We start from the raw sequence: 25733 nt of genomic DNA on the forward strand, positions 1-25733 counted from the left end.
TTGCTATAATTAAGGTTATTACTGACAAAAGAACTTACCAAAGGAGTTTAGGTAATCTCATTTTGGAACCAGCTAGCACATAAAGTCTATAATATTTTCACAATACAACATCTAATCCAATTTGGTAAGTATACACATGATCAGTTTCAGTCTTTCTTTTCTCCAAAATAATATATAAATTGAAAAATACGTTTAGTAAGTACACGAAAGTTATGTTTATTTTTCTGTGTTTATTAGTTAAATCAAATGAGTTATAATTTATAATAGAGTTCGTTTTAAGTTGTTTGATAAAATTTACTGGTATGATTAAAATTTGTATAAACAATTGAACAAAGCACCAGCAGCACACTCTGAACAAATAAACAAAGAACAGGGAACAGTTAGAGCTAGGTACGGCGCGGCGGAAAAGTTGTTGAGAATGGAATCCGTACAACACACTGGAGTACAATATTCCCAATTCCCATGTTACAAAACAAACTTGCAAACACAAATAGAGTCTGTCTATACTCGTAATTGAACAATTACACATACAGGAAATTTAAAATGATGGGGTTCGGATTTCAGGTGTTATTTCCCAAAGCTCAGAAAACAGGAGTGCTGTGTATATGGAGGGGGGGAGAGTACTAGGATGGGCCAACAGGAGGGGGATATGAAATATCTTGTCAAAACAGCAAACAGCGCAAGATAATACTGAAAACGTGGCACAGGAAAATGAGGGTAGAAAATGCGTTTCAGGTGTAAATTACGAACCGTACGGTTTTCAGTAAAACTTTTTCCCTTGCGTTTCTAAAAATGGAACGATTAGTGAATATGGGTTAAGTTTTTATTACAGACTTGATGACCAAATGTCTGTTAGTCTGTTCATTATTCGAGTTATAATCTGTCTAAAGGACGAGGTCAAAGTTTGAGATTTTCTTCTACCTAACCCTTAGCCTTGAGTGATTTATGATTGAGAGTGGGCTCATCTTGAACATTTGGCGACATATTGCCTTCCTTGATTGTTGAGTGTCATGAGAACGCTCCTACAGTTTTCCCTCCAGTGAGTTTTAAGACTATGACGTAACTAAAAACCTGCATCCTGATTAGTCCAAGCGACAGAACTTTAGCAGGGAACCATTATTGAAACTTATTTTGAATCAACCTGTAGGTGTAAATAGTGTTTTCCGTACTAACAATGGGTCCCTTCCCCCTTCAACATTTTTGGTCACGCTAGGTCTAATAGAACCTGTTGTACCGCCGCATCAGTGCATCATAGTAGAACTCCCTACTTCCCTACTGGTGTAATGGAAACATCCACTAACCTTCACGGTAAATGGTTTAGTTCAGTCAATGATACATTATCAGTTCCCTTCCCCCTTCAACATTTTTGGTCACGCTAAGTCTAATAGAACCTGTGGTACCGCCGCATCAGTGCATCATAGGAGAACTCCCTACTTCCCTACTGGTGTAATGGAAACATCCACTAACCTTCACGGTAAATGGTTTAGTTCAGTCAATGATACATTATCAGTTATTAAACTGCTTACAAATATCATCATCAATATGAAATCCCCGATACAACTGAAACAAGTACGTTGCTTGGTTACCCTACTTTTCTGGTTAACTCTGATATAGATCCGGATACCTAATACCTAAATTGGTATAGGTAGGTATCTCTATTGGTAAGTTAGGTAAGTCTCAGAATTATATTACAATATCCTGTTATTGAATACATCAGCATACTTTTCCAACGACTTTCATATCAAATATTTCCGATACACAAATTTTGGTAGTCTCGGGAAAATATCCTTACATGTTACATCGTATAACAATACATGGATCACTCGAGATTTCATTACTGAGAAATAACGGTGTTGAATAGAAAAATATTCATAGAATTACACCGTACGTTATTTCTTGCCTGGCTTAATATTCTGACAGCTTCACAGTTTCCTAAAAATGTTTATTGATGCCACTGTCAGCTAAAGAGCTACTTATCCTAATACCAAAATTCACGTTATCCAAGGAAAATCGAGCAAAATATTCACTTTTCGTTGGCCGATCAGTTTAGACTTTAGACTATCAATTTTAGCGGCTGTTTCATTAAACCCTCTAGGATTGACGCTTTTTATTGAGGAAGCTACAAACTACAGGAGCGCTAGATTTGAAGTAATAATAGGTAATTGATTTGATTCATGTTTATGCAAGGAATAATAGATCAGAATCAACTGGACAAAGCAAGATTAGTTTTACGAATCTGGACAAAGGAAGAGTGTATCTATTGTTCCTACCATCTGCCTGAGTGGTCAACTCCTAACCTGGGAACCTGAGGGTCCCAGGTTCGAATCTCATCAAAACAGAAAACGGTAATGTGACTTTAAGCCCGAATTAATCTTAAGAAACAGAAAAAGCTCTTATAAGAGAAACAAAGTAACGCTATGTTGAGCAGTAGAAAGCGCTTTAAGCAATTAATCTGGTCGATTGTTTAAGTTTCAATGAAACTTCTATTATAACGCCCAGCCTAGTCTTATAAAACTTTGATGTCCTGTTGTGTCTTAAGTATAAAAACATAAACAATAACAATAGCCTCAGAAATAACATGGAAGACAATAGAGAATCTTATTCATGAACTTCTCAATCAAAACTTCAATGCATCCTCAGCAGAGGTTCTTAAAAAAATCACTTTGTAAACCCAAGAAAACGTAAAAATATCGCAACTTTTTTCAAGAAATAAATCAAAAAAATTAAAAATCAAGCAATTATTGGTTTAAAATTAATACTTGGTTATTTATAAATGAAAAATTCGGTGAAAAAAATAAGAACGTTGAATATTTTACCAAAACACTTGCACTAGCACAGGTTTCACAGGACTGAACACAAAACACAGGTAAAAATAAACCTGCTTACACTTTTCAATAGAACCATAAAAGGGACCTTTTCTTTTTTGTTCAATGGAATGCACCAAAAATAAATAAAAAAGGAAGAAAAGGTCTTCGGAGCCTAGAATGATGATCCTGTCACAAGCATACCTAATTCTTTACTAAAGAACATATTATAAAATAAAGAAGATAGGTATTTCTGGCCCCCCCCTACCCAAGTACCATAGGTATTCTCAATCTCTGGCTCCTGGCTTCTATATTCTATTCTACAGAACGAACGCTTTGGAATCTATACCCAAGTACCATAGGTATTCTCAATCTCTGGCTCCTGGCTTCTATATTCTATTCTACAGAACGAACGCTTTGGAATCTATCCGGTTTCTATAGTTATAGTGTAGCTGAGAAGTTCTAGTCATCAAGACCTGAAGAACATCTCTGGTACCTGTTTTCAGTTCTGAACAGAAGAATTTCTTCTTTGTATTTTGATTCCTACTAAATTGAACGCACTTTTATGATTGGATCAAGCTCACCTGCTCTCTACCTCATATTGAACTTGATGCAATTCATAGCAAGTAATATAACTCATTTCAATTGACATTACTGAATGCAATTATTTATTTAACTCAATCCAATTTATGTGACCTATTACAATTGATGTACCTGCATAACTCGTGTTTCAATCCGATCAAATTGATGTAAATATCAATGCAAAAAATTGAAATCATATCTCCTGAATGTGATTTATGTAACGTTATACAATATTGATGTTAACAAACCTGATTCATTGATATTTAATGCAATTACTATGACTGAAAATGTAATTGATGTAACAACATAGGTAATTATGTCATCTAGGTTTTCATGTAGCAAGTGATACCCTAGAAAATCCTTTTCATGTCAGCTCATATTTGATCGATATCAAATTTAATATTTGGCAATTATCAACTGTGCTTAACACAAGATTGAAATTCCACTATCGAAATTAAATTTAATTTGCTTTTCTTTAGAGTACCGAACTTTAATTAATTATTAATTTGCTGTAACCATTTACGAATAAGTATTAGGCAATTATCAACTGTGCCCAACACAAGATTGAAAGTCCACTATCGAAATTAAATTTAATTTGCTTTTCTTTAGAGTACCGAACTTTAATTAATTATTAATTTGCTGTAACCATTTACGAATAAATATTCGCAAATATTAAAATTCTTTAACCAACAACAAGCAGTGACACATTTGTAAAATCTGTCAAATATTATAGACCTTATTTTAACACCCAGTCCTGTCCTCAAACCGCGAAATCCGATTTAGATGCCACTGTCTTGACCGCTGGACAGGTCTGTATAAAAGTCTTAATTATTTGTGTTGAAGCTAAAATACCCTCTACAATTTTTTGGGGTATCACGGTATTACAAATAGCGTCTTGTGTTTTTTTCATTTCTGTAAGTACAATGAATCTTTTTAGGTCAATAATGCTGTCGCCCTGCCACTGGCCATCACACTTTTATAAGTAAGTAGCTTTTATTTATCCTCAAGAGGCTGAGTGTTCCTGAATTTCAAAGACAAGGAACACTGTCTCTGAGCTGCTGGTATTCAAACCCCAGTTCTTCGATGTTACGTCTGATCTCTGAAGGCCGGAGGTTGCCTTTCTACTTCTTGTACACTCTATACTTACCATATTTCTAACACAATTTAATAAACTGAATAAAAGTAATCGAAGAACTAGAAACAGACGTCATGGTTGGTTCCCAGTTCTTCGATGTTACGTCTGATCTCTGAAGGCCGGAGGTTGCCCTTCTACTTTTGGTACACTCTATACTTACCATATTTCTAACACAATTTAATAAACTGAATAAAAGTAATCGAAGAACTAGAAACAGACGTCATGGTTGGTTGACATTCAGTGCTCACTATACTCAGCGTATAGGAGCTTACTAGCTCAGTGGGTTGATCGTGGAACAATATGATATCAGAACTGGGCAAACAAGAAATCACGGGCCTTATGTCAAACCAGCACCTCATTATTTGATGGTCCACAACACGATAACAGGACTGGGTAACAAAGAAATCGTGGGCCTAATATCACCAGCGCGGGCCTTGGGTATTTACTGACGAACGGGCCTTGGGTATTTACTGACGACCCACGCTTAGAATTTTGTGTTGGTGACAAATAATATGCTCTACCTTGATTTTGATTTTAAGTAAATAACTTGCATTTTATACTATCTTTCTTTTGAAAGAAAGAAGAAATATTAAAAAGAAAACAATTAATCGAATAGAAAATGGACAGACACAAGGTAGAAAATCTCAAAATATTTTCCAAACTTCAATTAATCATACCTAGTGCTTATTTATACTGCTCGAATTCTATCCTTTACCTCAGAAGTAGACTACTACTATTATTGTGGTTTTGTGGTCAAATTCTCAAACAATAAAATTTCATAGATCGTCTGGGCCAGCCTGGTTACCAGGCGAGCTTTCTTTTGTGGAGTTGATTTGAATTGAAGAGGAAGAAGAAATATTAAAATGAAAACAATTAATCGAATAGAAAATGGACAGACACAAGGTAGAAATTCTCAAAATATTTTCCAAAAAACTTCAATTAATCATAGTGCTTATTTATACTGCTCGAATTCTATCCTTTACCTCAGAAGTACACTACTACTATTATTGTGGTTTTGTGGTCAAATTCTCAAACAATAAAATTTCATAGATCGTCTGGGCCAGCCTGGTTACCAGGCGAGCGTCTTGACCACTACACCACCTCAAAATAATACGTCTCAAGATTAATTTTTTCACAGAGCATAATCCGCATGATAAATGTCCTGATCAGCGGAAGTCAAAAAGCCAAATCGGACAATATTGATCCCGATGGCATTCTAAACACGTAGCCCTATCGATTATTTCGAGCCGCAGTAGTAGGACGGCAGTTGTAGCCAAAACCAAATGTCAGCCCAAAGCAATCACCCTAGTTAGGGCTAATTGAGAGGCTGACGAAAAACGCCGCTCGGAAAAATCTAATAAAAGAAGTTTCGGTGGTCAAAAACTGATCATCTTTGCACAGAAGTTCAGTAGAGTAGTCTGTGGTTACTGAACGGTGTGGATTTTACGATTTGATGACACAAGATCATTTTATTTTTGCGGTCTGAAATTCTAGACATATTCGAAGTCTAGTTTATGATCTAATTTTACAACATACACTTGTAGGTACAGGATGTTTATTCAATGTTAGGTTGTTCGTAAGCTAAAAAATCCTAGCAAATATTTTCTGTCTCATACCCAGATGGGGTTTTATGCCGCAGATCCCGTTGGAATCAGAAAGGAAAAGGAAAAAGCAGGATGTTTATTCAATGTTTGGTTGTTCGTAAGCTCAAAAATCCTAGCAAATATTTTCTGTCTCATACCCAGATGGGGTTTTATGCCGCAGATCCCGTTGGAATCAGAAAGGAAAAGGAAAAAGAAAATGGCCTGATCAGCGGAAGTCAAAAAGCCAAATCGGACAATATTGATCCCGATGGCATTCTAAACACGTAGCCCTATCGATTATTTCGAGCCACTGTTGACATAATTTAAGTGAGTCATTTTCTAAAGGAAATGGTGCATACATCTCGCATACTTAGTTATTAATTAGCAATTACCTGTATGCAATCGTAAAGACGTAATACGCAATAGTGTTGGCGTATTGTGTTGCAGATAAAACAGTATGACTAAAGACTTTACAATCCAGAAGACGATAATGTTAGCAGCTAGTGCTAGAAACCTGAGAGTTACCTCGGTGGACAAGCGATCTGAGGGGTTTCAACTGGCAGGCACCTACTACAAGAATAAAACACCTCCTAATCTAAAACAACTTTGAGGGAAGGAAAAAGGGAGGGAAAGGGAGAATGAAAAGAGAGAGAATTCATATTATTTTTGGTGGATGTGTCACAATTACCTACCGAATTTCCGAGTAAGAGAGAGAGAGAGCTAATGCTTTTGGTGGATGTGTCACCTGTCACAAACACCAAACTTTCTAATAAACAGAGAATGGAGAAGTGAAGACTATAATATTTTGGTGGATGTGTCATATTGATCTACCAAATTTTATAGCAAATTTTTCAATACAGCATCAGAGAAGAAGGTACCAATAATCAATGTCAACATTAGTGGATGTGCCAAAGTGCGAAATCATCAATATTAAGATAAACAAGGTAATATTCAACTCTTCACATTGAAATATGAGATTATGAGCCAATCCAGTGTTAAACAATAGAGAATAGAAGCTATAATACCCTAATTCGGCATTGGGAAACAGTATGATCTGGAGGGTACTTTTGTTTAACACTACCGAGTTTCAGCTGAAGATCTTGATAAATTAGGCAGAGTAGGTAGGTATCTTTGATCATAATTATTTGATGATGTAATTACCTTCTAATGAATCTAATCAGAATTCAGACAGATGACTTGCTTATTCTGCTAGAATTGAACTGAATAGACTTGAGAGTTTTAATTTTTCTAACTCTCTCAGTCGAATCTTCTAAGTTTTAAGGTAATTAGTGCTTTATTTTAGAATTTAGACTTGTCAGCTTAGAATATGGTGATATATTATTATTAGCTATTATTTTAGACTGTCGAGTGAGAACAGTTCACTAAATCACCACTTTATTGATGCGATCTCAGTCATAAAAAATCTGGTGTGAACATCACACGACTTTCTATTACATTTGCGGAACACGTATTTGAAAAAAAAAATCCCGAGCCTGAGCCGCCTACGGCGTCCGATTTTTGGTCGAAAATTTCCTATCTTAAAATACTCCCCATGTAATGAGGAATCATTAAACAAGCCAGTTTGTGCAAATGGCTTGAGCGTGTAAACAGTCCATTACGTAAACCCACCTAAATGGACTAGTATTTCATCACAAGAGGGTTTTAAAATACTAGCTCAACATAGAACTTTGTTTACATCTACTGTACACGCATTTCTGAGTTTAGCAACCATCGGCATCGATAGGTATAGGGGTATAACGTCACTTTTAACAACTTAGGTCTTCTCATGACGGGGGTTTCACCCACCGCTCGGCGACAAGTCACTCGCCTCCTCAATATAACCTCACCCAGTCTGAGTGGAGCGAGGAACCCAGCAGCACGCGGATTCCCCAGATGGTCACCATCCAGGTACTAACCACGGGCAACGTTGCTTAACTTCAGTGATCTGTGGGGAAATGGTGCATTAAAAGTGCCATCGCCGCTGGTAAGCTATACAATCTATACATATTGGTTGATTGAAAATTTACAAATACATAGAATGTAAAATTGGTTTACCTGAAAGGAGAGCTGAGACATATCAACGGGTTTGATACGGTTGAGTGCCGAGAGTCGTTCAAGCCGTTCCCTGGCTTGTTGCTCGACGGCAATGACGAAAGCATCTTGAACATTTTGATTTTCCGGGAAATCAAGTGCTGAAAACAAGACAGAACCGGGAAAATTAGAAACACAACCGGGAAATTAGACAAAATAAATGAAATGAAATATTAAGTCACATTTCTAAGGGTGTGTTCACACACAGTCGACCGGTCGTCTATTGCTGTCGACTGAACCGTCCACACTGCCTCGACAACATAGATTAACAACAATCGGCCGTCGATCGATATCAATCCACGGACGGTTGACTATGTTTGGTCACAGCTTCAAGCTAATTCTTTTAAGCAGCCTAGGACACGTTTCGTTCTTATTTGATCTCATCAGCTAGATATAGCTCTCAGGTGCTAGCTAATAATTCCAAAGTTGATGGAAATTTCAATCTTCCGTTCTGAATAAAAAAATAAATAAATAATGGGACCGAAAACTTTACAGTCCATTACTTTTCACCTCTGTGGCTGAGTGGTAAAGAAACACGAACTCTGAACTCGAAGCTGCTGGGTTCGAATTCCGACAGTGACGGAAATTTTCTAACCAGACTTCAGACTTTTCCGATCGGCATGGACGTAAATGAGCATAATTTTTTTCGTACCTCCTTCATAGCCTTGTTCGTAAAAAAACTGACTCCCTCGAAATATTGATATTTTATATATTTGTTCAATCCTGATTTTCACGTAAAAAACAGCGAAATTTAAGCTGGAATTGTGTGAATGTGTAGGGATTATAATTATTCGTAAAATCAGTACCCTTCCTTAACCCTTCATATTGATAATAATAATTCAGAGTTAAAGTTCACTTGAGCCTTTTTACACACTTTTCTAAGCAAGTGAGAACAGTTCACTAAATCACCACTTTATTGATGCGATCTCAGTCATAAAAATGGTGATTGCTTGGCCGATTCAATTGAATCCTAGCCAGTCTGTGTCCATAATCCATATTCAAGATCTATTTGCTCTTTATTCTATGGACTTCACCCCCGTTTCTTCCCCTACTAGATTTGCTTAAGTTCGGCCTTGGTTTGGTTAGTAACAAAGCTATCACATGAGAAGCCCTATGAATCATTACTTGACTATTTTTTCTCTGCATTGATAAAGACGGGGCACACGTTTATAAGAATTGCCTACTTGGAGAAAAAGAGACGGGTGATGGAAATAAGCACGTTCTCTGAATAAAAAAATAAATAAATAATGGGACCGAAAACTTTACAGTCCATTACTTTTCACCTCTGTGGCTGAATGGTAAAGAAACACGGACTCTGAACTCGAAGCTGCTGGGTTCGAATTCCGACAGTGACGGAAATTTTCTAACCAGACTTCAGACTTTTCCGATCGGCATGGATGTAAAAGAGCATAATTTTTTTCGTACCTACTTCATAGCCTTGTTCGTAAAAAAACTGACTCCCTCGAAATATTGATATTTTATATAATTATTTGTTCAATCCTGATTTTCACGTAAAAAACAGCGAAGTTTAAGCTGGAATTGTGTGAATGTGTAGGGATTATAATTATTCGTCAAATCAGTACCCTTCCTTAACCCTTCATATTGATAATAATAATTCAGAGTTAAAGTTCACTTGAGCCTTTTTACACACTTTTCTAAGCGTCATTTTAAACTTTTGGTAGCATCGAAATTTCATGTATGTTCATTTAGTTCATATTCTCATGTTTAGTTGTTTACATTTTATCATTTAGTTTTAATTTCATGTTCTTCAGTTTCCTCTACTCGAGTGTTTTTGTATTGGTGTAACATTCCAAAGTGTTGGTATCACCTCAAGTCGGTAAAACATTCCTCGGTTTGAAGTAAAAGCCATTGAACAATACTCGTCATCTTGTACCTCATGGGAACTATAATTTCTCCTTGGAACTACGCGAATACCATTAGTTGTCAATTTGTCATTGCTATCACATCAATCTTTACTTCATTGAACAATACTCGTCATCTTGTACCTCATGGGAACTGTAATTTCTCCTTGGAACTACGCGAATACCATTAGTTGTCAATTTGTCATTGCTATCACATCAATCTTTACTTAAACCAAGTACTATGAGGAATGGCTTTTTATTAACACAATATTTGCTTTGGCATCAAAGCGATGGTGAAATTGCATCAATCTTTACTTAAACCAAGTACTATGAGGAATGGCTTTTTATTAACACAATATTTGCTTTGGCATCAAAGCGATGGTGAAATTGATTTATTGAATACCTACAAAGAGTTTCGGATAGTTGTATTTGGATGTCAATATTCGTACATGATTAAGTATGCGAATACTGAATTAAAATCCGACTATTCATTTGACAAATTTGGCTGAATGTGTCAAGAGAGTTAACTCAAGAGTTGAACACTTTATGTAACAAACAGGATACTGATCCGTTAGGCCCGCTACACACGTTGTGGTCAGTGGTCACTGGAGGCCAGGACTGTGCAGACCAAGCCTTTCCAGCGACCGTGACGTGTGTGGCGGGCCTAGGGCAAGAAGTCTGGACTAGGCTGGGCCTTTCCTGTGATCGCAACGTGTGTGGTGGGCCTTAATTTATTACTAGATTTCATAACAGATCACTATACGTGTATACTACCACATAACCACACAGTTCGTCTAGTGGTATCACCAATTTGTCATGCAAAAGGCTCCGACTTTGTGTCCCAAATTGCGGCGAAATTTTGCACTTGTCTATCGATCGGACTCTGAGCCCAAGCAGTCTCCTAACAAGCTCAGAGGTCAACATGAGACTGTATAGTCCCGGGCATAAGTAACAGATACAGTTGTATTTTCCTTTTGGAATTTCCCCTCTTCTGAAGCTTGATTCCCCTCTTTTGGCATGATAGCGCCTGTACTAAACCATAGGAAATCCAAGATGGCGCACCATCGGGAACCGGTTCCGTTTCCGAAAGGAAAATATAATTCTTCTTCTCTTTCTGGTACCATGTCCATTACTGAACGTTGGTAATCAAATTGGCTAATCTTATTGGATCTTGAACTATTTGATATAGGGATATGTTTGTTTCTTGATACCATTCTCTCAGGTTCTGCATCCAAGATGTTCGTTTTCTTCCTCGTCCTCTTCTCCTTCCTTCTAGGGATCCTTTCAATAGTACTCACACATACAATGTCATAATTTGTTACTCACTGTACATTCAATTACAATTAGCCCTGTCATAGGAAATTAATCCCTAAAAAGCGATTTATTGGGTATTAAAAGTTGCCGTTAGGAGCGAGTCAATCCCATGTTACTTTTTTTATGGCGAATCGATTCATACTTTTAGCCTGCTGTGACAATAAATGTTGAGCTTTTACTGACAATACCCAATGTTCCGTTTTTATGGGGTAAATTTGTACGAAGCAGTGACTGGACAACCGAAATAAGTGTACCTAGGTTGAGTTATTTGGCTATAAAAGGTTCTGCTTCTCAAAATTGAATTGAATCGAACTTATTAAACAGGGTCAAAACAGAAATAAAAGTTGGGTTGAACCGTTGGATGGCAAAAATTTCCTCGGGTAATAAACCCACATCATATACCTACAATTTGTTAATAAATTATGTGTGTAGGTAAGTATCTATAGGTATTACCTACGTACTTGTAGGTACAAATCACTTATATGTAGGTTGTACGTACATAGATACTCGTAGGTAATTAGATTTCCAATTGTTTCACCAAGCGTTCTGTTCTGTTAAGTCACCACAACTTTGCCAATCCACGTCTCTTATCACTTATATTATGTAGGTTGTACGTACATATTAGATACTCGTAGGTAATTAGATTTCCAATTGTTTCACCAAGCGTTCTGTTCTGTTAAGTCACCACAACTTTGCCAATCCACGTCTCTGTGACGTAGCCGTCTCCCTCGCCATCATTATTAATCTAATAGGTAATCCAGTCGACATTTGTACCAGGTATCGACACAAGCACAAGTCATTGACATACCCTAGACACTCCACATACCTTGGAAGAGAAATTATTAAATCGGTACCAATATACTTCACAATAGGCTAATAGTATACCAGGCTACAACATCTCGTGTAATTACTTTGGTGGAAGGAGAAATACCAGAGCCAAACCTAAATCACGAACCTCGAGATCAGAACTCACAGTCAGAGACACAATGAGCTAGAAATGAGGGCTGTACTAGACAAACTCAATTATGAAATGAAGAACAAGAAGAAAAAGAAGACGAAGAAAGAAGAAGAGGAAGAAGAAGAAGAAGAAGAAGAAAAATCAAATCGACTATAGGCGAGTGGGGGGAGTTACTCATTTTATGCTCCTAAGGATAATTGGGCTAGAAATAATGAGGCTAATCAGGCTAAAGATACCTTATGTGTAACGTTTGTAATGATAATCGGGGTTAATAAAGTCACCTTGTAGAGACATCGGAATGCCAGCTCTTCAATTATTGTCCTCAAAGCTGAGTGCACTTCAGATTTATGCAGAAATATGCGATTTTTCCGGACAGTCACCCATTCAGAGACCGCCACTTACGACGGTACTACTCGAGTGTTTTTGTATTGGTGTAACATTCCAAAGTGTTGGTATCACAAAGAAGACGAAGAAAGAAGAAGAAGAAGAAGAAGAAGAAGAAGAAGAAAAATCAAATCGACCATAGGCGAGTGGGGGGAGTTACTCATTTTATGCTCCTAAGGATAATTGGGCTAGAAATAATGAGGCTAATCAGGCCAAAGATACCTTATGTGTAACGTTTGTAATGATAATCGGGGTTAATAAAGTCACCTTGTAGAGACATCGGAATGCCAGCTCTTCAATTATTGTCCTCAAAGCTGAGTGCACTTCAGATTTATGCAGAAATATGCGATTTTTCCAGACAGTCACCCATTCAGAGACCGCCACTTACGACGGTACTACCTACTCGAGTGTTTTTGTATTGGTGTAACATTCCAAAGTGTTGGTATCACCTCAAGTCGGTAAAACATTCCTCGGTTTGAAGTAAAAGAGTTGCATTGAACTCCTTTATTATTTTGAAAGTTCTGTAATTATATTATTTTAAGGTTCAGTCAGTAAGAATGTTAGGAAATTACAGAGCGGCTAACCCATAGTTCACTCTTACTTCATCGCAGTGACCTCCAACATCTTCTTGGTTAGAAAAGAGGAGAATCAGAAATTAAATATAATAAAACTTTGTATTTCTACGGGAACTATGTTCCATCACGATTCTTTGATCCAGTGTTCAGAAGCGAGAGTTGGATCTTAAGGATGATCTCAGCCTCGAGTGAACGTTTGAGTTGTACTTCTGCGTAAGAAACCGTAGGCTTATTTGAGTAGTAATTCTGAGTGAGCAACCATTTAACCAACAGGCTAAAAAAATATCCACTCATGGTTGGTGAAATTTTTGGTAAAAATGTTAAAAACAAAGGAGCCCGATTGCACCTTATCGGGCTTTATGAGGACTTCTCTTCCAAGCAACTAATAATACCTACACGCCTTCAGTTCAAAGAACTACCATTAACTCATAGTTAGTTAATCTACTTGTAATCTGTGTGTAAGTGTAAAGTTCACATATCCGCCGCCAGGGCCACAGGAAAGCGAAAAATACCAAGGATGTTGAAAACTGCTAAAGTCAAGAGCATTTTCCGCTCTATTTTCATTGGCGCGATTCAAGACTCATTCAATTCAACAATTGAACTCGATTGCACCTTATCGGGCTTTATGAGGACTTCTCTTCCAAGCAACAAGCAACTAATAATACCTACACGCCTTCAGTTCAAAGAACTACCATTAACTCATAGTTAGTTATCTACTTGTAATCTGTGTGTAAGTGTAAAGTTCACATATCCGCCGCCAGGGCCACAGGAAAGCGAAAAATACCGAGGATGTTGAAAACTGCTAAAGTCAAGAGCATTTTCCGCTCTATTTTCATTGGCGCGATTCAAGACTCATTCAATTCAACAATTGAACAATCAGTTTCAGTCTTTCTTTTCTCCAAAATAATCTATAAATTGAAAAATACGTTTAGTACACGAAAGTTATGTTTATTTTTCTGTCTTTTTTAGTTAAATCAAATGAGTTATAATTTATAATAGAGTTCGTTTTAAGTTGTTTGATAAAATTTACTGGTATGATTAAAATTAGTATAAACATTATCAGTTATTAAACTGCTTACAAATATCATCATCAATATGAAATCCCCGATACAACTGAAACAAGTAGGTACGTTGCTTGGTTACCCTACTTTTCTGGTTAACTCTGATATAGATCCGGATACCTAATACCTAAATTGGTATAGGTAGGTATCTCTATTGGTAAGTTAGGTAAGTCTCAGAATTATATTACAATATCCTGTTATTGAATACATCAGCATACTTTTCCAACGACTTTCATATCAAATATTTCCGATACACAAATTTTGGTAGTCTCGGGAAAATATCCTTACATGTTACATCGTCGTTGCTTGGTTACCCTACTTTTCTGGTTAACTCTGATATAGATCCGGATACCTAATACCTAAATTGGTATAGGTAGGTATCTCTATTGGTAAGTTAGGTAAGTCTCAGAATTATATTACAATATCCTGTTATTGAATACATCAGCATACTTTTCCAACGACTTTCATATCAAATATTTCCGATACACAAATTTTGGTAGTCTCGGGAAAATATCCTTACATGTTACATCGTATAACAATACATGGATCACTCGAGATTTCATTACTGAGAAATAACGGTGTTGAATAGAAAAATATTCATAGAATTACACCGTACGTTATTCGTACAACCTACAACAATACATGGATCACTCGAGATTTCATTACTGAGAAATAACGGTGTTGAATAGAAAAATATTCATAGAATTACACCGTACGTTATTTCTTGCCTGGCTTAATATTCTGACAGCTTCACAGTTTCCTAAAAATGTTTATTGATGCCACTGTCAGCTAAAGAGCTACTTATCCTAATACCAAAATTCACGTTATCCAAGGAAAATCGAGCAAAATATTCACTTTTCGTTGGCCGATCAGTTTAGACTTTAGACTATCAATTTTAGCGGCTGTTTCATTAAACCCTCTAGGATTGACGCTTTTTATTGAGGAAGCTACAAACTACAGGAGCGCTAGATTTGAAGTAATAATAGGTAATTGATTTGATTCATGTTTATGCAAGGAATAATAGATCAGAATCAACTGGACAAAGCAAGATTAGTTTTACGAATCTGGACAAAGGAAGAGTGTATCTATTGTTCCTACCATCTGCCTGAGTGGTCAACTCCTAACCTGGGAACCTGAGGGTCCCAGGTTCGAATCTCATCAAAACAGAAAACGGTAATGTGACTTTAAGCCCGAATTAATCTTAAGAAACAGAAAAAGCTCTTATAAGAGAAACAAAGTAACGCTATGTTGAGCAGTAGAAAGCGCTTTAAGCAATTAATCTGGTCGATTGTTTAAGTTTCAATGAAACTTCTATTATAATTATAACGCCCAGCCTAGAGTCTTATAAAACTTCGATGTCCTGTTGTGTCTTAAGTATAAAAACATAAACAATAACAATAGCCTCAGAAATAACATGGAAGACAATAGAGAATCTTATTCATAGGTTTTAAAAAGTTTAAAAACGCGTTTTTATAACACAAAAATTACGAATGTAGTCACAGTCCAAAAAAATATGAACACGGTCTGGACTCTGATTATATTTGAATGCCTGGCAATATTAAGATTAGTGGATGTGCTATTGTACCAAAAATGCCAAATCATCAAAATCAACTTTACAATATGTACAGGATGGTAGGGAGGGAAAGGGGGGGGGGAGACAGAGGATACTCAGATAAAATAGGTAAGATAACTAGTTTATACGTAGAACAGCAGACAGCACATTTCGCTATCGCGTTTGTCTGTTTATAATTTCTCTACTTACTTTCCGGTTTTTGCTGATTGGACATTTCGAGTGGCGCCAGTGGATTTCAGATTTGTATCAGGAGGAGCACTCCAACACAGTCTCATTGTAAACAGGTGTGTTATGTAAGGCGATGAAAATTCAGGTTATCTCATGATGTCATTATTGAGAACATCATATTATGAGTGATATTCTTGATTTGCCAACAATCAATTTGCACTGGTGTACTCGGATATGACTTGGAAATCTTGGAATGGACTTGAGTTGGCACGTATTGATAAGTTTGATTTTATAAGCTCAATTAAAATTACCTCACTTAGATGTTGAGAGTCAAACAAATTCATTTCCACTATACAAGGATTGTGAATTTGTGAAAGTTTTCCCAAGTATGAAAAATGAAAAGCTCAAGGTTGTTTCTCACACAACACCTAATTATAAAAGTCATAAAATTCAAGCAAAACTTGGAAATGAAAACAAAATCGTCATAACATTGAATCCCAACACCCAAAAGTGTTCCGTTCCCAAGCGAAGGGCAATTTTAAACAGTCAAACTTTTCGAACAACATTTACACTTTCAAATGCAAAAGACGCAAATTAAATTAAAAGTTAGAGCTGTGCAAAGTTAGAAGTAGTGATATTTTTGAAAAGCTGTTATTAAGGTGAGTAGATGTTAGTTTTCAAAAGCGTTTTGTCTATTACCTTTGCTAATAATACTCGTATATCCTCGATTACACTTTTGATAAGTTAAACTAACCTATCCACTGCACTAGAAGTAAAACAACATCTATCAGTAGAAATTCAGGGTTTTAAAAAGTTTAAAAACACGTTTTTATAACACAAAAATTACGAATGTAGTCACAGTCCAAAAAAATATGAACACGGTCTGGACTCTGATTATATTTGAATGCCTGGGAACTTCCTCGGATTTAGAGTTTTTACACGGATTAATTCATGTAGGTACCTCACACATGTACTCCATATTTTTTATGAATGAAGCTCGAATGAATCATCATGGGTAAAAATGTTAATAACTTCAATAATAATTTCAATCTCCAACTTATTTAAGATGGGTATAATTTTAGGAATTCACGATCGGTATTTGTTTACACACTAAAAGCACCATCGGTATTTAATTTGATGAGTATGAAAAACCCCATTCTGAAATTCTCCTGAAATGACACTAGTAAAAATGTTAATAACTTCAATAATAATTTCAATCTCCAACTTATTTAAGATGGGTATAATTTTAGGAACTCACGATTGGTATTTGTTTACACACTAAAAGCACCATCGGTATTTAATTTGATGAGTATGAAAAACCCCATTCTGAAATTCTCCTGAAATGACACTTGTAATAATTCCGATATGTCTAAGATGATCGGTCCACTCACAACTACTGAATGTCAGCCACCATTACACTTTGTCACCAACCTCACAGTTATTGCATACGGGAAAAGTCCACAATCAGGCCCGTTCCTACGCGGTATTACTGTTTCTTAGACTACAACTTCTTGGAAAATCTTCCTATTGATCATCAAAATAATTAAGTTCAATTCAATGGGAAATTATTTTAATGAAAAAAATATACCCAATTAAGAATAAATTATTGTTTTAGAAAAAAAAAAATCTTTTTTTCCGAGTATTTTTATGTCGTCAGTTGGACATTGATATTTCACTCCTTGATTTTCCCCCCTTCTTTCAAGTAGGTAGTATACTTATTTATATCTACCTATTGGAAATGACACAATAGAGCAGTTGCAAATGGGTAAAAATTATAATTAACTGGTCGATTCCTATGTAAAAAGTTGGGAAAAATCCAAATCTGAGGTCAAAACTCCGAAAAAATAACTGTAACAGGTCGAAAATTCAATTTTTATTTTCCGTTCTAATGAAAGAGTTCAAATATGTGTGACGTCAGACTTTACGCAGTTGTTTTTTTTCGTCCGTTAGGTAGCGCTAGTATGCGAGCACACTTGCGGAGGAGCAGAAAGAAATGCGCAGAAACGTATGCGCACAAACACACTCATGTGGAGCTTTGCTTGGGACATTTGATGTGACGTCATCGCCTACGGGAGCGTATACCGTGACGTCAAAGTTCACGATTTACCGGCATTTTTTTAATCGATTTACCTATCTCGGGATGTAGAAGTCGTAGAAGAAAAAGGAAAATTCCGTTGGTCCTCATTTTTCCTGCTCTATGACTTTGAAACATCACCCAACTAAGCGCAACTGATCTATTTTATTACCTTCTCTATTAGTCATTAGCTCATTAAATACAATATTTACTACCTATAGGTAGTAGGTAGGTAGGTACTTGAAGAAAATTATTGTGAATACTCAGAAGATCTACATAATATAATATGACATATACATTGTAACTACAACCAAAGAAAAATTCGTGACGAAAAAAAAAAATCGTGCAGTGTGAACAGGCTGTGACGATCTGAGCCCCTCTTGGGGTTAAATCTAAGTGCACTCCGCCTCGTGGGGGCATTAGGAGCAATGATTAAGAAGTTGGTAATTCCAAGAGGGAAACGGTAAGGTGCGAGGTAAATTGAGAATCTTAATCTGGCTATGACTGAATTACTGAATAGATACCTATAATTATGAGATCATCAATGAAACTATACTAACTATTTTTTTCTGCCATGTACTGTGTATACTCTTAACTTATTAGTTATTAGAACAGCGGTTCACAACAATCTCAATAATGGAAAAAAAATCAAGTTTCTTTTTTATTCTATTTACTCATTTTCAATCGATCTATAAAATAGATTTTTCCCGAATGTCCTGTAGGCGATGTAATTTAAATGAGAGTGTTCCCAATACACACGACACTATTTTTTTTCGAGTGTGAACGAGCTCTAAGAATAAATAAATGATTAGAAAGAGGAATCATCTGAGGGAGGTACCACGAAAAGCACTTATGATGCAGTGAGTAATGAGCTTGAAAACGGCTGAATCAGATAATATAAAATTAAACAAGGTAATATTCAACTCTTCACATTGAAATATGAGATTATGAGCCAATCCAATGTTAAACAATAGAGAATAGAAGCTATAATACCCTAATTCGGCATTGGAAAACAGTATGATCTGGAGGGTACTTTTGTTCAACACTACCGAGTTTCAGCTGAAGATCTTGATAAATTAGGCAGAGTAGGTATCTTTGATCATAATTATTTGATGATGTAATTACCTTCTAATGAATCTAATCAGAATTCAGACAGATGACTTGCTTATTCTGCATAATTCCCATTAACATTAACTCATTAAGTCATTACATAGACATACCTACTTATTATACAGACATACCTACTCATTACATAGACCTACACCTACTATTAGTAGCTTTCATTAGAACAGCCATTCCCAAGCTATACGGTTAACGAAGCTTTCTAGGTTCCTCTCACAGTTTTGTGCAAACCAAACAAACCGGCATGCGCAAGCCAGTTATGCTATGACACAGACATTAGGCAATGCTAACTGCTAACTGAAACTGAAGCTGTTCTACTTTGAATGTTATGTATTTCATTGAATGAACTAATTGTTTACAGTATTATTATGTACGACATTTCAAAACAACAACAAATAACCAATATCAGAAAGTAACCGATATCAGATAGTATACTATCAAAATAAGGCTATCTCTGTCCATGCTATGACACAGACATTAGGCAATGCTAACTGAAACTGTTCTACTTTGAATGTTATGTATTTCATTGAATGAACTAATTGTTTATAATATTATTATGTACGACATTTCAAAACAACAACAAATAACCAATATCAGAAAGTAACCGATATCAGATAGTATACTATCAAAATAAGGCAATTCTCTCACAGCGATGTAACCGTGATAAGTTTGTTACCATGGTAACCTGATAATCCGTATAATTTCTGCTTTACCATAAGCAAAGGCCGTGATTAGAGAAATTTCCAAAGAGCATTATAATTCCCATTAACATTAACTCATTAGATAGACATACCTACTTATTATACAGACATACCTACTCATTACATAGACCTACACCTACTATTAGTAGCTTTCATTAGAACAGCCATTCCCAAGCTATACGGTTAACGAAGCTTTCTAGGTTCCTCTCACAGTTTTGTGCAAACCAAACAAACCGGCATGCGTAAGCCAGTTTGTGCAAATGGCTTGAGCGTGTAAACCCACCTAAATGGACTAGCATTTCATCACAAGAGGGTTTTAAAATACTAGCTCAACATAGAACTTTGTTTACATCTACTGTACATGCATTTCTGAGTTTAGCAACCATCGGCATCGATGAAGCTACATATAGGTATAGGGGTATAACGTCACTTTTAACAACTTAGGTCTTCTCGTGACGGGGGTTTTACCCACCATTTGGCGACAAGCTACCCGCCTCCTCAATATAACCTCACCCAGTCTGAGTGGAGCGAGGAACCCAGCAGCACGCGGATTCCCCAGATGGTCACCATCCAGGTACTAACCACGGGCAACGTTGCTTAACTTCCGTGATCTGTGGGGAAATGGTGCATTAAAAGTGCTATCGCCGCTGGTAAGCTATACAATCTATACATATTGGTTGTTTGAAAATTTACAAATACATAGAATGTAAAATTGGTTTACCTGAAAGGAGAGCTGAGACATATCAACGGGTTTGATACGGTTGAGTGCCGAGAGTCGTTCAAGCCGTTCCCTGGCTTGTTGCTCGACGGCAATGACGAAAGCATCTTGAACATTTTGATTTTCCGGGAAATCAAGTGCTGAAAACAAGACAGAACCGGGAAAATTAGAAACACAACCGGGAAATTAGACAAAATAAATGAAATGAAATATTAAGTCACATTTCTAAGGGTGTGTTCACACACAGTCGACCGGTCGTCTATTGCTGTCGACTGAACCGTCCACACTGCCTCGACAACATAGATTAACAACAATCGGCCGTCGATCGATATCAATCCACGGACGGTTGACTATGTTTGGTCACAGCTTCAAGCTAATTCTTTTAAGCAGCCTAGGACACGTTTCGTTCTTATTTGATCTCATCAGCTAGATATAGCTCTCAGGTGCTAGCTAATAATTCCAAAGTTGATGGAAATTTCAATCTTCCGTGATAGAAATTTTGGGACTGTGAGAAATTGTGTTGTTGTGCCCGCCACAATGTCATGAAGGTTAAGTACCTAGTTGGACACTTAAAATATGGAGTTGACACACATTGAAATAGAAATAAGTAAGCACTTGACACTTGACCCACAACTAAAATTGCAATATATGACGAAAACCCACATTTTTCTAAAATGCTGACCGAAATAGATATGAATGTTAAAAATGTGCTGATGGAAGTATCCGTCAGCAAGCACTACCTAGGCTCAAAGAGTTCTAGTCAGTAGTTGTATGTTTGTAGACTGATTCAGCACTCGTGAGTCACAGTTTAATAACAGTAGGTAGCTGTAGTTTTATTACTTTTTTTTTAGGACAAATTAATTCCGGTTCTAAAAATAGAATTCGTTCTTTAATCCTTTGAAAAGTGAGTAATTAAAATTCGTTATCAGTAGTCGTTTGAAAAAATAAATAAATTGAATTTCCAATTTTGTAATGGACCTTTTTCCTAGAAATATAATGGTTAATTTCCAGTGAATTTCAGTTTGCCACCTCCGAAAATTTATCAGCCAATGAGCTACGAATCCATCCATTCTTCATAGAATAACCTGAAAACCTGGGGCAATCTGAGAACAGAATTCAATATGCTTTCTGATTCTGAGGTAAGAGATTGATCATCTTTAAAAAGTTTCGGAAATATTTCGGAATAAAATTATTCTTCACGTCAAACTTCATAGAACATTTTGTGCTATCTTATAAACCTACTCGTACATATCTACGTAAACAGCTATGTAGGGTTTTGAATGAGAAGAGAAGACAAGAGAGGACTTAATACTTTTAGTGGATGTGCCAAATTTTCCATTACGGTATATGGGGAGGTTAAAACATTTTCAAGATAAAAGCCTATGTTTTCTTTCTTTTTTTCTCAAAGATTCTGAATGACTTCCATGAAAGTACGTATGGAATAATAAAGCCTATGTTTTCTTTCTTTTTTTCTCGAGGATTCTGAATGTCTTCCATGAAAGTATGTATGAAATAATCTGATTTTGGACATACCACCTATGTCTGTCCTTACACTGTCAAATAATTCGGGGTGCACTTAGTTTCGCGAGGATTGAATCGAATTTTTCAACTATTAAGATTACTCGGTTGCTATATTTCTGTAAGTTCAAAGAGTTGAGTAATAAGTTACTAGTATTTATTTTTGGATATTGATATACTCAAAAGCTCTATTTTGACAGTCCAAACTAACAATAAGTATATTCAATAAGTTAGGTTAGTTGCGAAAGTTATTTCAAGAGCATTATACCTACTCTTGTCATTATTACACTAGACTAGAAGATAGCACTTGAGCATTATTACACTTGTCATTTACTTTATTTGCTCCTACATTCATTCATATTAGTTTACGCCACCCTATACAAGTTTTGAACAAATTAGATTAGGAAAATGTAAATTACAAAACTTGTCAACAAGCGTAGTGGTTGGAGTTAGTTGATGTATACCTATCTATTGGATTTGTTGTTTCTTAAATGGTGGTGGTATAATTTGTTAATTTTTAATAAAACATCGTAAAACAATTGTAATTGCAATTCTATTTTTATAATCACATTTTAAGGCCCAGGATGGAATAAAGAAATGCAAAGTGCAGAAATCTATGGAAAAAAAATGAATAGGGTCTTGGTTTTGCAAAGAAATGACCCTACATCAGATTGCTGAGTGGTATGATCTGTAATAGGACCCTAATGTTGCATAGAAATCAACCTACAGATTGCAGAGTGGTTCAAAGCCTCTATAAAACTATCGAGATAATTAGGTCTCCCCCGTCATTGTTTTAGGTCACCCCTCAGGTTCTGCCCTAGGCGCCACATTAACCACACATTTTGTGTCCTGCTGAGTAGAACCACCCCAGGGTAACTGGTACATCAAGTGTCCACATGTAAGTGTACCTGCCATCCACGCCTAGTTTTGGTGATTATTTTATTTATTAATCTTATCTGGTGACACATTTCGGTGTTGGTTTTCTAGCTAATGATTTGGTTTTATTTTTTATGCATACTCATTTGCAAAGGGTCTTCCCCTATGCTAAAAATAAGACATGAATGAGTTGCTTCTAAGAAGAGCTGTTTTGTTTGTCTAGGTACGTTTTACTACCGGGATTACAGGGACCAACAGGTTGGAATTTTTTTTTTCTTTTTTTTTTTTGTAGTTTTGATTTTTGGATTAGAAAGTTGGATGAGAAGAGTTTATTTTATTTTTAGTGCATGTGTCATAATACTTCCAAATTGTATTCTGTCGTATTCTAACTTGATTTAATTATTCTACCAAATGTGGCTGTTCAAAGAAATTAATAATGAAACTTGCATTCTTACCTGTTAAGATCTTCTTCATCACTTGGTTGCCTCTCTACAACGGCCGTTGTTTTGATCTTATTCTTGACGTTATTGAATTCTCCAATCAACAACTCAGTCTGTCCGTTCAAGTACGAAGTACTAGCACGCCGTTTATCAGCCGAAACTTTGTCGGCTTCGTTTTTCAGAGTCGAAGTAGCGGCTAGGGAAACTCTTCTACCTCCTGAACTGATTAGGCCGTCTGAAGGTTTAAAACTATTGTCTAACTCTTGGTTAACGAGTGTAGATAGTACCGGTTCCGAAGGATTAGTTAAGGCTTTTATCACAGATGGGTTATCACATGTTTCCGATGATGGGTTTCCCGACTCAGGTAATGTTGCAGGATTAGGAGATGAGCTGGATTTCTTATTGTTACATGTAACATACACGGATGTATTAGGAAGGACTGGAGCAGGTTCTTCTATCTTACGAGGAGGTGAATTATTGCTATTTGATTGAGATTGCGATTGAGACTGTTTGATGTATTAGGAAGGACTGGAGCAGGTTCTTCTATCTTACGAGGAGGTGAATTATTGCTATTTGATTGAGATTGCGATTGAGACTGATCTTCTTGATTCAGCTGAAACAAAACCATATGCATACAATATTATATTATAATAAAACCAAACACATACATATGCATAATACCTAGGTACCTGGTACTAACAGTAGTATTGACCATTAAACATAATGGAGTAAATATCCCCTGGATACAGAATGAAATGATCCAGCAGTTCAATATTTCCGGCCCTAGGAAATAACATTGATTTCCCCCTTCAGTTTGAATTACAGCACTAAAAACAATGGAAATTATGTACAACCACATACACATAATATAGTTTACAGTTTGTTGTGGATTCACGCATTAGAAAACAAGCTTGTATTTTCAACGGTGCCTTTTGAAAATTAAAACTGAGTTCAAGTGGAAAACATCACTATTCCATCAATCACATATTTACATCATTGTCGTTTGTAAACTCCCCCTTTGTGGTAAAACGCCCCAGATCTTGGATTATTTCTTGACGATTGCACCCCTACCTTCGCGCTTGATTTAAACAAAAACTAATGTATTATCGATCCCAATTACGCTTACGTAACTGCAGTTTACAAAAATGTTGCACCCCTACCTTCGCGCTTGATTTAAACAAAAACTAATGTATTATCGATCCCAATTACGCTTACGTAACTGCAGTTTACAAAAATTGCGCGGAAGAAAGTTCCTTTTTTTGTTTTAAAAAGAAAGTTACAATTTTTTTCGAAAGCAGCTGCCTTTTCCCCAGATAATTAAACTGTCAACCTAGTTTAAAACATACGAGAAACGAGTAAGATGCTATGGGAAAAACTTTGAACTTTATTATTATTATTTTTTTTTACATCCATAAATTTCCAGTAAATATACACTCCCCAAGCTTTAAGCTTTCATAGTTGTTATAGTTCTTATGCAGAGGAATAGGGGCTCTTGGAAGATCCTCTCATGAGATACCTATTGGCTTTTGTTGTCCTTGTCCTTTTATTTTTATTTTTTATTATTATTATTTTTTTTTTTACTTAAGGGGAATGGGGCACAAAATGGCAGGTATTGACGACGGACATACTATCTCTGTGTAAAACATTCGGTGTGATGATGGTATTCATATACATATTTCTTTGGGATTTGGAGAGACATCTTGTTTGTTTCACCCTGTATACGCGTATAGGAAAATCTGAATATGAGTTGTTATTGTACTCGTATACCGGATGACCTTCCAGTATCTCGAAACCCAAAATGAATAATAAAAAAATACACCCTCAGGTTGAAGTCGTGTCATCAGCTAGATAGGTACTCTTAGGATCATGGGAGCTATTGGTGACCCTACGCAAATATGCTAAAATGATAGGCTAAAAATCAAAGGTGATTTCTCTTTAGAGCAGCTAAAGTTTCTAGTTTCATTGGAACAAGTCTTGAATTTATTCACAGTGCAAAAACAAGGGCATTCTAAGTTTTTAACAAAGCGAAATGAAATCTGGCAAGTCTGAAGTTGGTTTCATTTTATCCTCAGGGCTATGTGAGATGTGAGAGTGTATTAGAGGATACTTGTCGTATCTTCAGGATATTCCTCATACTTGACCACGAATACAAAACCTTCCAACAGGAAATCTACACCAATACCAATCTAAATCA

The 25733-nt window shown here is 36.2% G+C and overlaps 1 protein-coding gene and 2 pseudogenes across 1 annotated transcript in view; all 3 read right to left on the reverse strand.

The window, feature by feature from the left end:
* LOC103511847 overlaps nt 1-24182 on the reverse strand; it is a 45845-nt gene extending 21663 nt beyond the window's left edge. The window contains exons 1-2 of the mRNA XM_026825481.1: nt 24055-24182; nt 23555-23965 (exon numbers count right to left, since the gene is read on the reverse strand). Coding sequence (XP_026681282.1) covers nt 23555-23965; nt 24055-24173 — 530 coding nt within the window. The 5' untranslated portion in view covers nt 24174-24182. The remainder of the gene's footprint in view (nt 1-23554; nt 23966-24054) is intronic.
* On the reverse strand, nt 7973-8090 carry LOC113468517 (annotated as a pseudogene).
* Nucleotides 20522-20639, reverse strand: LOC113468518 (annotated as a pseudogene).
* Nucleotides 24183-25733: the final 1551 nt, after the last annotated feature.

This window comes from Diaphorina citri, unplaced genomic scaffold (assembly GCF_000475195.1).
Source record: "Diaphorina citri unplaced genomic scaffold, Diaci psyllid genome assembly version 1.1 scaffold758, whole genome shotgun sequence".
Classification (NCBI taxonomy): Eukaryota; Metazoa; Arthropoda; class Insecta; order Hemiptera; family Psyllidae; genus Diaphorina; species Diaphorina citri.